We start from the raw sequence: 13,422 nt of genomic DNA, 5'->3' as shown, positions 1-13,422 counted from the left end.
AATATTGCCTGACTCAAAAGTAGAGATTATTCTTACAAAAAGGTTTTGCACATTGGTACCGCAGGAAGCCTACAGCTGTGAGCAGATAATTGATTTCCTTGTCGTATACACAGACGCCAAAATATTGTTAGGTTTAAATGACTGAATCACTGCATTTCAAAGTGTTTGAGTTCAAGTATGGGTTTATATACCGAGATGTAGTAAAATTAATGTAGTAAAGTGTCTTGGTTACATAAACATGACATGGCTCAAAACAAATTAGGCTTGCAATGCATCATTTTTGAAACAGTTAGATAATAAACTAATTTAGAACACTCAACTGAGATTTCAAAACAGTATATGTTAACTGGAATGGACATGAACGGACCCAATTCCCGCAAACCAAAAATACATCTGACTTGCCAGTTGAAATGTAATTGTTATAGTTTAACAGACTACACATTTGAGTGCACATTATGATGAATTTTTTATTTATGAAATCGTTAAAACTTGGTTATCTAGAATTCAAGCAGTGTTTATTAAGAGTACCATGGAATAGTGTTATGACCTCACTAGGTTTCACAGGCAACACATTTTTCACCTGTCTTCCCAAAATCATCTTTTCTGGTTAATTTTTCATCAGCACATATAATTTGTCAATGTTGGAAGATTAGAAGAAGAAGAGAGTAATTACACTGACACGGGCATCATACATCCAGGAAAAGAATCTATTAAATCTAAATGTGACTACTAATCCCCTCCTACAGACGTCTTTAGAAATACTTTCCTCTGTGCAGTCTCTGGTCAAATGAGGTAAATTTGTAATCAAAATGTAGGCCTATGTGGGCATGTGAGGGGTCGAAGGTCAGCCTGGATTGAATATTGAAGGGTTGTGCAGTATCGTTTCAGCCAGGGTCCCACCTCAGCTAATCTCCAGCGGGTCCGATCCATATTTTTACGGGCTATAATTGGCATTTGCTAGTCATTGTTGTGTGAGTAACTGGGCTAACGCAGACTCTCTTCACTCCAAGATACCAAAAGAACTTCATTAAGTCTGGACCTGTCAACCTTGGGATTAATGCCAGTGCCTGGGTGCTTATTGACTGTCAGCCATACCTTGTCCTCTAAAAGTCCACACAGAAAATCCTTAGCTAGTAAAAAGAACTTTCATAGAATCGCAGTGGATACGCAGCTGTTTAAATGTCATCAGTGTAAATGTAAATGAAATTCAGTGTTTAAAAGGAGCCCACTAGTTATATAACTTTATTAGCTTAATATTTCATGTATAGGTCAAAATGATCTCAGGTTGAAGGACTAAAAGCTGAAGTTTTGAATTGAATCTTGGATGAATTTTGGATCCATACATGAAATTTTCAGAATTTTAATAGCAATTCCACATCCAACATTAATGTGTGGTTGGTGTTTGGCCTGAGCAAAAGGGAAGCAATCAGAAAGCACTTGCTCATAGTCGGAAAGCTCGTGAGTGTCTGTTTATTGTAACCCTAGCACAGTAAGTGCCAGATGCGAAGCTACTTATGTACCTTTTAAATATAACCGGGGTTAGCGGCCACGGGTGCAGCTGTTTCGCGTGTGCCGACAGTGTAACTAGAGCAGGTTCCTCAGACATTGACAAGCGGTATACAGATCGTAGGTGTCGTAGGATCGTGGTCAGTGCCGAAGATTAAAACAGCCAGAAAGATGGCGGGAAAATAGGGGGAAAACCCCACCGTCATCATGTATGAAATATGATCAAGTGTGCGTATCCATTTTTATTATTGGACCATACGTCCATACAGTGTTTCAAAGTGAAGTAGGCCTACGTTCTGTTCGTTACCATGCGTTAGCATGGAGAGCTAACTTTTATTGTGCTGAATATTTTTTTATGTGCTGATATTTTTATGTGCTGAGAAGGTTTTGTGTTTCACGTCCGTGCAGTGATAACCCAAATTCAGCTTTTTATTTCTTGAAATAAATATTAATTTTATTCCAGAGTTTACAGCACAGGGTAAAATAGTTTGGACTTCAAAAGAAGCACAGGTTCCTCAAAATACTAAATCTGAACAATAGCAACACCACCTGGAATCGCATCACGTTTCACCAAACAATTTGCAGCTATGAACTTATGTTACAGTAAAAACCAGCTTCAAAAATCACCATGTCCTATTTACAGCCCTCTTCCCCCTCTCTTTGTTATACTGATTTAAATTAATTTTGCAAATGGTAAAGTCCCATTGGTTAAGGTAAGAGATGTACAGAGCGCAAAATTGCAGCAATGTAAAGGTCTCTTAAAAACAAAAAAGCTTCTACCTACAGCAATCTATCTAAACCAATTACTTTGGGGAAAAAAAAGACCTTGGTCTCTAATGCAATCATAAACTGAAGCCTCCAAAACATTCCAATAATGAAGTCTACGTTGTTAGTAGTGACTTCTGATATGTATATATCAATAATGCATTGTAAATTCACATTAGTAATTAGCATATGTATGAAGTTAAAGTGAATCTTTTAGATGGATCAGGCCTTTTTGATACTTTATTACAAGGTGTGCTGGATTATTATTTTGCAATTGACAACCTTTTCATTTTGATGCATAAAACAATGTTATTGATTTTTATCTGCTGTTCTCAGCACTGTGACGGTACTAATATTACTGGATTAATATGATTATTGACAGTATAGAAGCCACAGCTTTGTGCTGGACCAATCATTAGCCCTTAAACCCATTCTAGAAGGTTCTATGTTGATAGCAGTCATTGTTCCATGACTGGTTTCCTGACGCTAATCTTAATACTAGAAAATGCAAAACAGTCTGAACAGCAGTTGGGGAGGGGCACTGGAATTCCCAGCTATGACCCTCTGGCTGTGGTGATACTGAAAGTCATCACAATTACAGGTCGTCAGACTCTGGGATCTCCATGGGCTCCAGGGTGACCGTGGGCAAGATAACAGGCAGGCCGTCAGAGATCCAGCCCTGGGCCGTCCTGTTGAACGTTGGTCTCTTGGCGGCGGCGTCCTGGAGCTCGGGGTACCGCGGTGGGTTCAGGTCGATCTCCGGGATTTTGAAGGTGATCCCTCGCGGGGCCTTGTCAAAGCCTCCGTATGGTGTAGCCACCCTGGAGAGAAGCATTAGATGCGTTTAGTCACGCACATCACCTCCACCCGTGCTTGCACTACCTGTTTGGGGAGGAGGGTGGAGGTCACCAGCGTGGGAAGAGGTGGCCAGTATGGCCCCTTTTCAGCTCAGCCTTCTTTGTAGTCTCAGGCAGAAAGGCTAGCGTTGTGTTCTCCTTCTGTCTTTAATGAATTTGGACAGGGGTCTTGCCTGCCTCACTAACTTGCATGTGGAGAATTACCACGGTTTATTATATTTAATAGCACATCACTCTCTTCATTTTTTGCCATGGTTTGTTCATCTGAGATGAAAGCTTTTTGGCTAAAGTCATGTGTAGAATGGTGCAGGCTGTTTTGAATTAGTGTCGATCTTTACCCTTAGGAGAACCTTAGGGGCAGTCATGGCCTGGCGGTTAGGGAACTGGTCTTGTGACCGGAGGGTCATGGGTTCGATTCCCAGACCTAAGGCCATGACTGAGGTGCCCTTGAGCAAGGCACCTAACCCCAACTGCTCCCCGGGCGCCGGGCTAGGGCTGCCCACCGCTCTGGGCACGTGTGATCCACAGGCCCCTAGTAATCACTAGTGTGTGTGTGTGTGTGTGTTCTGACTGCACAGATGGGTTAAAAGCGGAGGACAAATTTCGTTTGCATTAAAAGAAGAGTACTCCTTATTTAATATGTTCAGTGTTTTTTTTTTTCCTGTTGTGAGGATTGGGGGAAAATTCTATGCGATGCGAAAATCCAAATTCAGATATTGAATGTGTACGTATTAAAATCAGCCGGCACAGCTGTAACTTGATACCCTTTTCATAGTGTTTATGTTTTGATAAATAAAGGTCGAACTGTATCAGTGGACTTGACCTTACAGTTGTCGTCCACAGGAGGGTGCTGCTGTGCAGGAATGTCACATAATTTCCACCATGTCCTCCACAAACTAGTTCAACACTATTTACCAGCAACACATTTTGAAATCTGTGAAATCAAGGTAACTATAGGATTTAGCTGCATAGCATAGTCTATATGAAAATAAGATTAATCAAATTGATATGCTTTAATAAGGCTTCATTTGACATTATGGAGCGCAGTATGGTAGCCGTACCTATTAAAGCTTCTGTAGTCAGGCATCTCTGCTTTGGGCTCGGGTGCGGGCATCCTGACCTGGAGCGTATCAGCCAGTGCCGGGTCATTGATGATGGCCTCTTCCCAGGGGGAGTGGTAGGACTTGGGCAGGGCTGTGGCATTGAACTTCTCAGGGGGCACATCCTTCAGGGGCCCCCCGTAACCTGCAGTATGTGAGAAACAGGGAAGGAGCTATTGGAAAAAAAAATCTCAGAAGGGAAACAAGACCAATTTTATGTAAATATGTGAAATAGCAAACATGGAGAGTGTGGTAAAAAGACATTGGTTATTAAAATTGCTAGTGGGATGAATAAATATACCAATGTATCCAACCCCCTAGCCATATCGGATAAATGCAGGACGTGAGAGGCATCTGATATTATATTATTCTTTATATATATATATATATATATATATATATATATATATATATATATATATATATATATAATTTATTAGCTAATAAAAAATACTGCTGTTAACTTTGTTGACTTTGAGACTCCATTTACACACAGTTGTGGCAGAAACATATGCAAAAATAGGTCTTTTATAGTCCTGGATTGCACTGTCCAGTATAATTATTTCATCATTTCAGCTCATGCAACACAATGGGCTGGAAGGTATGTTCAAGGGGAGGAGAAGCTGCTCGTAACTCCTCCACATTCTCATCTCTAGTTCTTACCCGGCAACCTCTCGCCCACAAAAGATAAAGGAAGGTTCTGGAAGCTTCCACCATCTCCTGTACGGATCAACAAAGCTTACAAACTGGTGTGGAAGGAGACGGAAGACTTATCTGATCTGTGTTGCACTAAATGCTACCCTCATCATGTAATTGATGAGCAGAATATGTGTGTGTGTGTGTGTGTGTGTGTGTGTGTGTGTGTGTGTGTGTGTGTGTGTGTGTTTTTGAACAGTCTGTAGGAAAAATGTTAGTTTTAGATGCACTCTGTAAAAGCAAGGTCTCAAAACTCGATTTAAAGGTACTCCATGCTGCAGTTACTACAATTGCATCAAGTGAATGATTCCTAAATATTAACCTTGTGTTATACATCAAAATATGTTCTACTTTAAAAGGAAAGAGAGTTTGCTACATACCTGGTGCAATCCCCTCAGGATTCGATGCATTTCTGAGATTAGGGGTGTTGGGGGGTGTTTTAGATGTGTCTTTATTCTCCATGTTTTCAACATTAGCTTGATCTTCATTCTTGGGGAAAAAAGCAACCAATAACAGAAAAATCTGATGGTGTTGTCAACCTGTAATTTTAATCATTTAATACATGTTGTGATTTGCTTCTTCGATTCCATCATTCAAAACTCATTTCCCGCTCAATAACTGAACGATAACTGAATAATATTTACATGTTTACCATTATGGCATAAATTAATCTCAGGTGGCTTTTATTTATTATTGTAGATCCAAACTGAGGAAAGCTTTCAGAATAAAACACTGATGCTCTAATAAAAGGCCTGTGTAGACCTACAAGAGTCTGATTACTTGTGAGCAGTCAAGCGTCTCAAGCATTTATGTAGCTTAAAGGGCAAAGGACAGATTATCTGCCATGGGCCGGATGCCCATCTAAACAACCAGCCCCCCAATGGGGACGCCTTGGTGAAACTGGGAGTAATTTCAGCATGACTAAATAGCTGTCAATGCAAATGAGATTAATATAACAAATGATGACTTATCAAAGTGAACCATTTTCTGTTTCGATGGCAGTATTCTTACAGAGCCATTAGATTAGCAGTTAAAGTTGGTGATGTAATGACACAATAAGTTCTGTAGTCTTATTGTAAAAGTGAAAAATAACATTGCTAAAAAGGAAAGACAATTACTGTCAGATGCCAATGTCTTCTTTAAACCAGTGTTAGTGTCACAATGTCATTCAAATATATTTGTAACCAAAGCGGTTTGGGGCGACATACAACACGGCTACTTAAACCCTGTGTGATTGCACAAAGAATCTGACACACATGGTAAGTACGGTCGCCGGCATTGATAAACGAAGCGGTGAGCGCTCGGCGGTATCACAGACTCCAGTGGGGAAATGCTTGGAAGGCGCTCCCACGTGTGCCTCCTGTCCCATCTGCATGTTGCCACGACACGCATTGCCTTGGTGACCATCTCCATGTAGTTCAGAAGTCAAAGGCAACAGCAACATATCCTTTAGCACTAACGAATCCAGGCTAGCATTAAGAACCTCAACTAGCAGTTACATGCTAGCTGTAAGAACTGCAAGCAAACATCATTTGTCAGTGCTCTGTTAATGGTCTTTATGGATCAGTGTAAGCTTTATGTAGTCGACTCCTTAACACTTCCACTGACTTTGACTTAAACTTGTCATTGGCTGCCTTAAGATAATTCATTACCTTTTAATAATGATGAGTGGTCCTCTAAACAGATTGGCATCCCAAAAGGACTGGTTTGGAGTTACAGTCCAACCAAGCAGGAAGACAACTAATACAGTAACTAATACAGTAATATTCAGCAGGATCAAACAAATCAGTTGTCTGAGCTCTGATTCAACAGGGAGCATCAGGTGTGCTTCTCCATGGTTGGAACGAAAACCTCCAGATACACCAATGGCCAAGAGTAACTCATAGCACGCCACTCAGCACAAGAAACAATCAGGCACATTTTCACTTACATTCAAAATGGCATTGGCTTCATTCTGAATGCTTTCGAAAGTGTACTTCTCTGACCGGCGCTGGCGCATTTTGAAAAGACGGGAGCCTCGGTTGGAAAGGAGCGAGAGCTCTTCCAACATGATATCTTTAGGAGTGGAGAGCTTTTTGCCAAGGTCCATCGTATCACCTAAACAACGGGAATCACGTAGTTATTCTGTACAAATCCAGTACAATCTTTGATTGAAATGCCTTCATAGATGCTACACGATGCACTACACCGCCCTCATCAGTGAATGTGACTGTAGCTGTAGCTACTGTAGATAGTAAGCTGTGTAAACTGAAATGACTGGAGTTGATTTGTGATGGGAACAGGTGAATAGTAATTTGGTTACCTTGAAAATCATAATCTTGGCCCAATCTTGGCAAAGATGTCATAAAATGTCAAGATGGAACATCATTGCATCATCAAAGCACACTGTGTAGCATTTATTCAGAGGTATTTCTATTTAAAGCCTAGGAATGCACAGGTGTGTAAGTTTAACAAATTAGTGCAGAACAATCAAGGCATTAGTTTGCATTAATGTCACTAACATTAACTAACAAATACAACTGCAGAATATGCAAAGCCATTCTACACAATTAACTATCATATATCTGCTTCTCAGAAAGAAAAGAAAAGTTTGGTATGTGATTATTGGACAGAAACGTAAATGACACTGCCATTTTTTGCAATTACAGTTTACACCATGATATGGTACCACAAATCTTAGCATTTATAAACAGGTATTTTACAGGTAACTTGTATTAACATTAATAAGGGTGAGATGGCAGTCTGCTTCAAGCTAGTCACCCACTGGCTGTTTCGGTTCTGCAGGCACTAGCCACCTTTGTAGAGACCCTGTGTCACACTGCATTCCTGGAGGGGTCATAGGACAAATTAGTTGGGTGTTTGCCCAAATTTAACTTGGGCTGAACTGGATGGTTGGAGCATGGCAAACCCCAAACCCTGCCGGACTGGGGGTGTCCAGGCCCAACGTCCCCACTGTGAGGCATAGTTTTGTGCTTTTTATGGTTCAGCTCTGGGAAAGTCCTCCAGGACATTAGCAGCCGTATAAACTTTGTGGCAGAGATGGAAGCGGTGCAGCTGTCCATGATCTGGAAACCTCACAGTTGTCCACTGTCCTATACCCTCCACAACCCCCAGAAAAACACATCACCTCTCATCTCAAAAATAAACCTTTCCCATACGCCTGCGCCAAAAGGTATTCGCAGCTCACGCCGGTCAGGCAGCTCATGGCCATCGTGATTTTTGGATGATGGACAAGCGCTCTGGACCTCGCCTCTGGTGTTCTCAGAGAGAAGATAGGTGGCGTAGCACATGTTGGGCCTGTTTGACCTGGCTTCTGCAGGGTCTTAATGCCTATCCTGAGACCTGGCTTCTGCAGGGTTTTAATGCAGTAGTTAGGGATTAGGGAATCAGTTGGAACGCCCAAGGTTGAATCGGTACCATTAGAACTGCCATGAACTTCACGACAAATGGCAGCCGCCTGCATCTTCCTCTCTCGGGCTGAAAGGGTACTGAATCGTGACATGGCACCTGGTCTTAATGGCTTGCGGCGTGTAGACGCGTGCTGTAAGGAATCCATGAAGGTACAAAAGACACCAATATGGCACATAGTAAAAACCAAGTACACTAATATTCTACATGTATGTGGTAGTTATAGTGTGATTAACAGTGTAATCGCAGAGGATAACCCTTGTATAGCACCTTACTGGCTGGTTTTATCCATTGATAAAAGGCCTTGTGGAGGGGGTAATGTATTACTTTGTAAAGAATTACCTCAATTGATGCGATGACTCAAACGATGTGATGTGTTAGAGGTTAAAAGGTTGTATACCAGAAAATCACACAACTCTTGCCCCTTTTTTAACCAATTTGACCCATTTTTTGCCCTTTTCAGTACACATGGGGAAAAAAGCTTGTAGACTTAACACATAGGAATATGGCTTATGCATCGGAATATTTGCTGTGTACTCATCATACAGCATCATTCAGCCATTCCTTCATCCCTCTATAAATCCACCCACCCATAACTCCTTGATTTCCATGTCTTTGACTAGCTCATGTTCAAAAGGGCAAAGGTAGCAGCCGACTTAAAATAAGCGCAGAGTGTATGGGAATTGCGCGTGGAAATAAGTCACATGTTCCTGGAGGGTTCTGAATGATTTGTCGCCGGTGAATAGGCTGGTGATTGGGTGGTCTGGCTTCAGTGTAGAATGTGTCACTGAGAACTCTAACCTTGTTCTTGCCAAGACAAGCGTTCGCCACTCCACAGACCATCCGCACAGCTCTTAAGCCAGCCTGACCTTGTGAAAGAGCCAGCTTGGTCTCATGTCCATACTGATTGTCGTCAGATATGATTATAACTAAAATGGGATATTATGTTGTCATTTTGTATCACAGGTGTGCTAGCATAGCAGAGTAATCCTACATATTTAATCCATTATTTTAGCATTTGTGGACTTTAGTCTTTTAATGAGGGAGTGTGCTAAGCTCATATATGCATTAAACTCAGAGTACAAGTGCAGACCTATGATCCCTTCATAGCTGGACACAAAGTATTATTTGCACTGAGAGAAGCCGACCCTGGGTCGGTAAATTGAAGTCTGTACTGCATATGCACCCTGATGTAGCTCTCTTCATGTTAAACACAATGAAATCCATGGGTCAGTGATAACAGTCTTGTAATATGTGAGTTGTAAAATAATAAAAGACTATGCAGTAAGATGTAAATTAGGCCTTCACAGTAGTTATATGGTTTTGTGAGAAGCAGGAGTGTGTTAGAAATTCACCTGAATGAGTTGAGTAAGATGCAGTGTAAGTCGTCACTTTCCTCATGCATATTAAAGCCGTGAGCAAGCACTTCATCGACCTTTTATCAGGACAAAGAGCTCGAGGCGAAACCAGCGTCAGTCAGGCAGGTCCCTCGCAAAGTTGTCATCTGGTGCCATCACCGATATCCCAGTCCCATTTTGTCAAGCCCCCGAAAGCCTTGATGGAAGGCAGGCTTCTTACCTGGATGAGCTGTACAAGTCTTGGGCTGTACCTGCGGGTTCTGAGGGAATGCAAGAGGTCACCCTGGGTAGTTTGATCCACACCGAGTCTCCTTTCTCCCCCTGTCTCCACCCGACCCAGTGTGAGGTGGGGGCGTATGTGTCCAGGACTGGAATGCCAGCTTACATCAATGGGATAAATTTAGCCTGTGTTCAAAACTCCGGCCCCCTCACAATGCCATGAGAGGGCGAGGACAAGAGATGGGGGAAGGGAGACACATGTTAGAAAGGTGTGGGTAGGGTCTGTAAGTGTGTATGTAAGTTCAGAGTTGAGTGGATCACCAAATTAAGTGCAGAACAGAGAGAAGAACCTGAGACTGAGAAGAATTGACACATGTAAAGAAAGGTCTATAATTCTACTGTATGTAATTTAAGGTCCAAGTGATTTGGGTGGTCAGGATTTAAGTTCCAAGTGACTAGCCTTAGAGGTGTCAGGCAACAGAGTAAATATTTAGAGTGTCTGTCTCTCTAGCCCCTTCTAGAGTATCTCTAGAGTATATTTCCTTCTTTCTTTTGCCTGCAGGTGCTGAGGACAATCAAAGGCACAGGCCATATTACATAACTGCTCTTGCAGTGAACCTCAAATCCGAGGAGCAGTGGCTTGTTTTGGAACATCTCCCCTTTTTTTTTACCTCTCCTTGAACTTCCTGCCTCCTCCGTCATTAGCACTTATCCACTAAAGAATCAGTGATACTGACATTCATGGAATCAGAACCATCTTTCTTCAGTTTGTTCATGAACCTCTGAAGCACCTCTTATTGCGACGTTTTTGGCTACCTCCTCTGCAGATGGTTCTGGACGTGCTGCTGTGGTTTACTATTTAAGGGGCCGAGGCATTTGCTGGTCCCAAGGGCAGCTCAGCCACGCAAATCATGGCTAGCTCTGTCCCCCACACTTATTTGGCCAGGTTAGTAAAAAAGTTTCCCACTCTCTCAGAGAACTGAAAGTATTTAATACCATTCCCATATCCATTTCACGCTAGGCTGCTGCACTTTACACTGAGCAAGGGTGATGATGCTAGCTACACTACCAGATGAATCTTATTATGTAACTACATTGTTACATTGCCCGGCCAGTGACACTTGATCTTCTGAGGTGCCTTTTAATAGAAGAAGCTCTGTGGTGGAGTGTCAGGTTGTGTGTTGGCAGTGCTGGCAAGATTTCAAATATTACATTGGATTACCTAGCTAAAAGACCGAACATTCCCTCATCAGAATCATAACTCTGCTTAACCTAGAAAAAAAATCAGATTGGGTCAAGATGCTCAGTGTTACGGAGAGATGAAATATAATTGCTAGTGGACAGAAGTGCAGTGAGCATAGTTCACTATTAGGACTATAATGTAGCCAGTGTGAATACCTCAAACATCTACAGTCCGCTCTCCCAAGAGGAAGCTTCTTCCTACAGATTTAATTCACTACTCGTGCTTTTACATGTTTGACAGCCACCCCAGTGTTCATTGATCCTATCAGAAACACTGGAAGGTTGTGGGGGATCATATATTCCAGTAAAAATCATCTTACAAGCTGATGTAGCAAAATACTTTCTGTCAGTAAAAAAATCAGGCTAATGTTGGAATGGTAACATTTATTATTTTAATAACAGTATGCTTTACTGGGGATAAACAGACAAAAAAAAAAACAACTAAAACGTGTTCTACAACAATCAGCAACTGTGCAACCAACTGTTGCTGAAGTGGTCATTCCTATTACTCCTCCTATTACAATAGAACTTCCAATCTGAGCAAAAACTACAAAATAAAAGCACACCCTTATCACGAGATATCAATGCAAGATCAAGCACATGCACTGAAACTCATTTCAAACTTATTAAATATGTATTGTAAAAAAATAGTTCCACTATTTATAGACTTCAGGTTGTTATTACATGCAAAAACAGTTGCTACTGGTTACCCACCAATGTCACTCAAACCACCTTAAACCTACCTTAAGAACAAGAAAATGCATTCTTTAAAAACATGCAAACACCCATAAATCCTTTCACATGAATTTTGCTACACTTGCCATGTGTTTCAACACAAAACTGTTGGGTTAAAGTGCTACACACTATCAGGGCAAATGTCTACATTCACAACACCCTACATTCTAGCTACAGCCTTCTTCAAAATATAACATGGCTAAAGCAGGTGTTTCAATCAGCATTAAACTGAACAACTACAATTCATATTTCTAACAATCATGTGAGTTATGAGGTGAATCATAACAGGTGGTCATTCAGTTTACTACTATTTCCAACTGACTCTACACATTTGAGCATAGTTGGAGTGAGGAGAAAAATTTCTAGGCAAAGAACTTGTTCCAGCGTACTTGTGACCTGGAAGAGGCTGGGCCCGTCTGAAAGGCGGCCCATACAGGATCGTTTTCCCTGAGGTGGGGGAGGAGATCTTGGCAAGAGATGGGACCCCCATCACAGGTGCCATGGCTCGGGGATGCCCGGCAGTGTTACCGGACTTCCGTTGCATCCATTCCAGTGATGACTCTGGAAGTGACTTCCTGTGTGACGTTCTGAAAACCTCATCCTCCAGGTCTAGGGGGCTCTGGGCAGTTGTTTCCCATGGAGAGAGGGTTTCTTGAGGGTGCTCCACCCAAGACATCTGCCTGACTGGTGTTCTGGTTGTGGAATGGAAACTTGGACTAGACACAGGAGACAGAGTGGACACAGAGGAGTGTCCCCTCGGCAGAGACATGGAGCGGCTCCTGCTGTATACCTTTACAAGGGGGAAATGGAGCACACACAAGCAGAAACACATCAGAACTGCTGACTGTCTGGAACTAAACCATGCAGGTGATGCTTGGAATATCAGTATTTCCCAGGATATGCTTAAGGGCTTTTATGAGATTTGTGTGTATATTATCTTTGCTGCCCTCATCTGGTGTTTCTTGGTAATTAAAATACTGGGGCACAGCATGTCTGGAGCAGTTAACTCTACAGACACAGTGATTGTAGACTGTAGATTGTAGTAGATAGTTACTTATGTCATACATTGCAAACAACAAATAAATAAATATTAAGAATTTATCAATAAAAAATAATAATGATAGAACATATTAACTACAAATTATAAATAATAAGAGGAGCATTTATTTACAAATAATTTCACCAAGTTGGTTTAGTAGGTCATAAGTACAATAACAGCTATGCCCCAAAAACATTTAAAGCAAGTTTCACCAGAACAATAATTAGTACTGTCTAACGGCATTTTTAGCATGTGGCTATGAGGGAAACAGAGCCATTGAATACATGATGCAAGCTAATGTTAGAATTTAGCTGCATTGTCATACTCTAAAGTTATCTAAAATCCATTGCTGTCCTCTAAACAGAAATAGTGCTAGCCTTTTTCCACAAGGGGGCATCTGAGGGGGGTTTACAACACTTACCTCTTCCCTAAGGCACTTGGCTTGTTGGCAGGTGTGGGACTTATCAGGTTGCTAAGCAGAAGCAGTGTTTAATAGG

The 13,422-nt window shown here is 41.6% G+C and overlaps 1 protein-coding gene across 3 annotated transcripts; it reads right to left on the bottom strand.

Annotated features, from left to right (window-relative positions):
• Positions 1-1,939: 1,939 nt before the first annotated feature.
• myoz2b (myozenin 2b) lies at positions 1,940-10,070 on the bottom strand. Of its 3 annotated transcripts, XM_076992287.1 has the most exons (6): positions 9,911-10,070; positions 8,342-8,465; positions 6,855-7,021; positions 5,305-5,413; positions 4,190-4,373; positions 1,940-3,092 (listed from the first exon to the last, which is right to left on the bottom strand). In XM_076992287.1, the coding sequence occupies exons 2-6, from the start codon at positions 8,424-8,426 to the stop codon at positions 2,867-2,869; spliced, it is 771 nt and encodes a 256-aa protein (XP_076848402.1). In that variant the 5' UTR covers positions 8,427-8,465; positions 9,911-10,070; the 3' UTR covers positions 1,940-2,866. The 3 variants fall into 3 exon arrangements, with proteins under 3 accessions (XP_076848402.1, XP_076848403.1, XP_076848404.1); XM_076992288.1 differs by lacking the exon at positions 8,342-8,465 and having other exon boundaries at positions 9,911-10,064; XM_076992289.1 differs by lacking the exons at positions 8,342-8,465; positions 9,911-10,070 and adding an exon at positions 9,768-9,904.
• Positions 10,071-13,422: the final 3,352 nt, after the last annotated feature.

This window comes from Brachyhypopomus gauderio, unplaced genomic scaffold (genome assembly GCF_052324685.1).
Source record: "Brachyhypopomus gauderio isolate BG-103 unplaced genomic scaffold, BGAUD_0.2 sc92, whole genome shotgun sequence".
Taxonomy (NCBI): domain Eukaryota; kingdom Metazoa; phylum Chordata; class Actinopteri; order Gymnotiformes; family Hypopomidae; genus Brachyhypopomus; species Brachyhypopomus gauderio.
This window is presented reverse-complemented; position numbering and strand designations above follow the sequence as displayed.

Coding starts and splice junctions, on each gene's coding strand:
- myoz2b (XM_076992287.1), bottom strand. CDS start 8,426: ATGTCACGATTCAGTACCCTTTCAGCCCGAGAGAGGAAGATGCAGGCG. Junction 7,022..8,341: donor AGTTCATGGCAGTTCTAATG/GTACCGATTCAA, acceptor CCCGTTGTTTAG/GTGATACGATGGACCTTGGC. Junction 3,093..4,189: donor GACTACAGAAGCTTTAATAG/GTACGGCTACCA, acceptor GCTTCTCTCCAG/GGTGGCTACACCATACGGAG.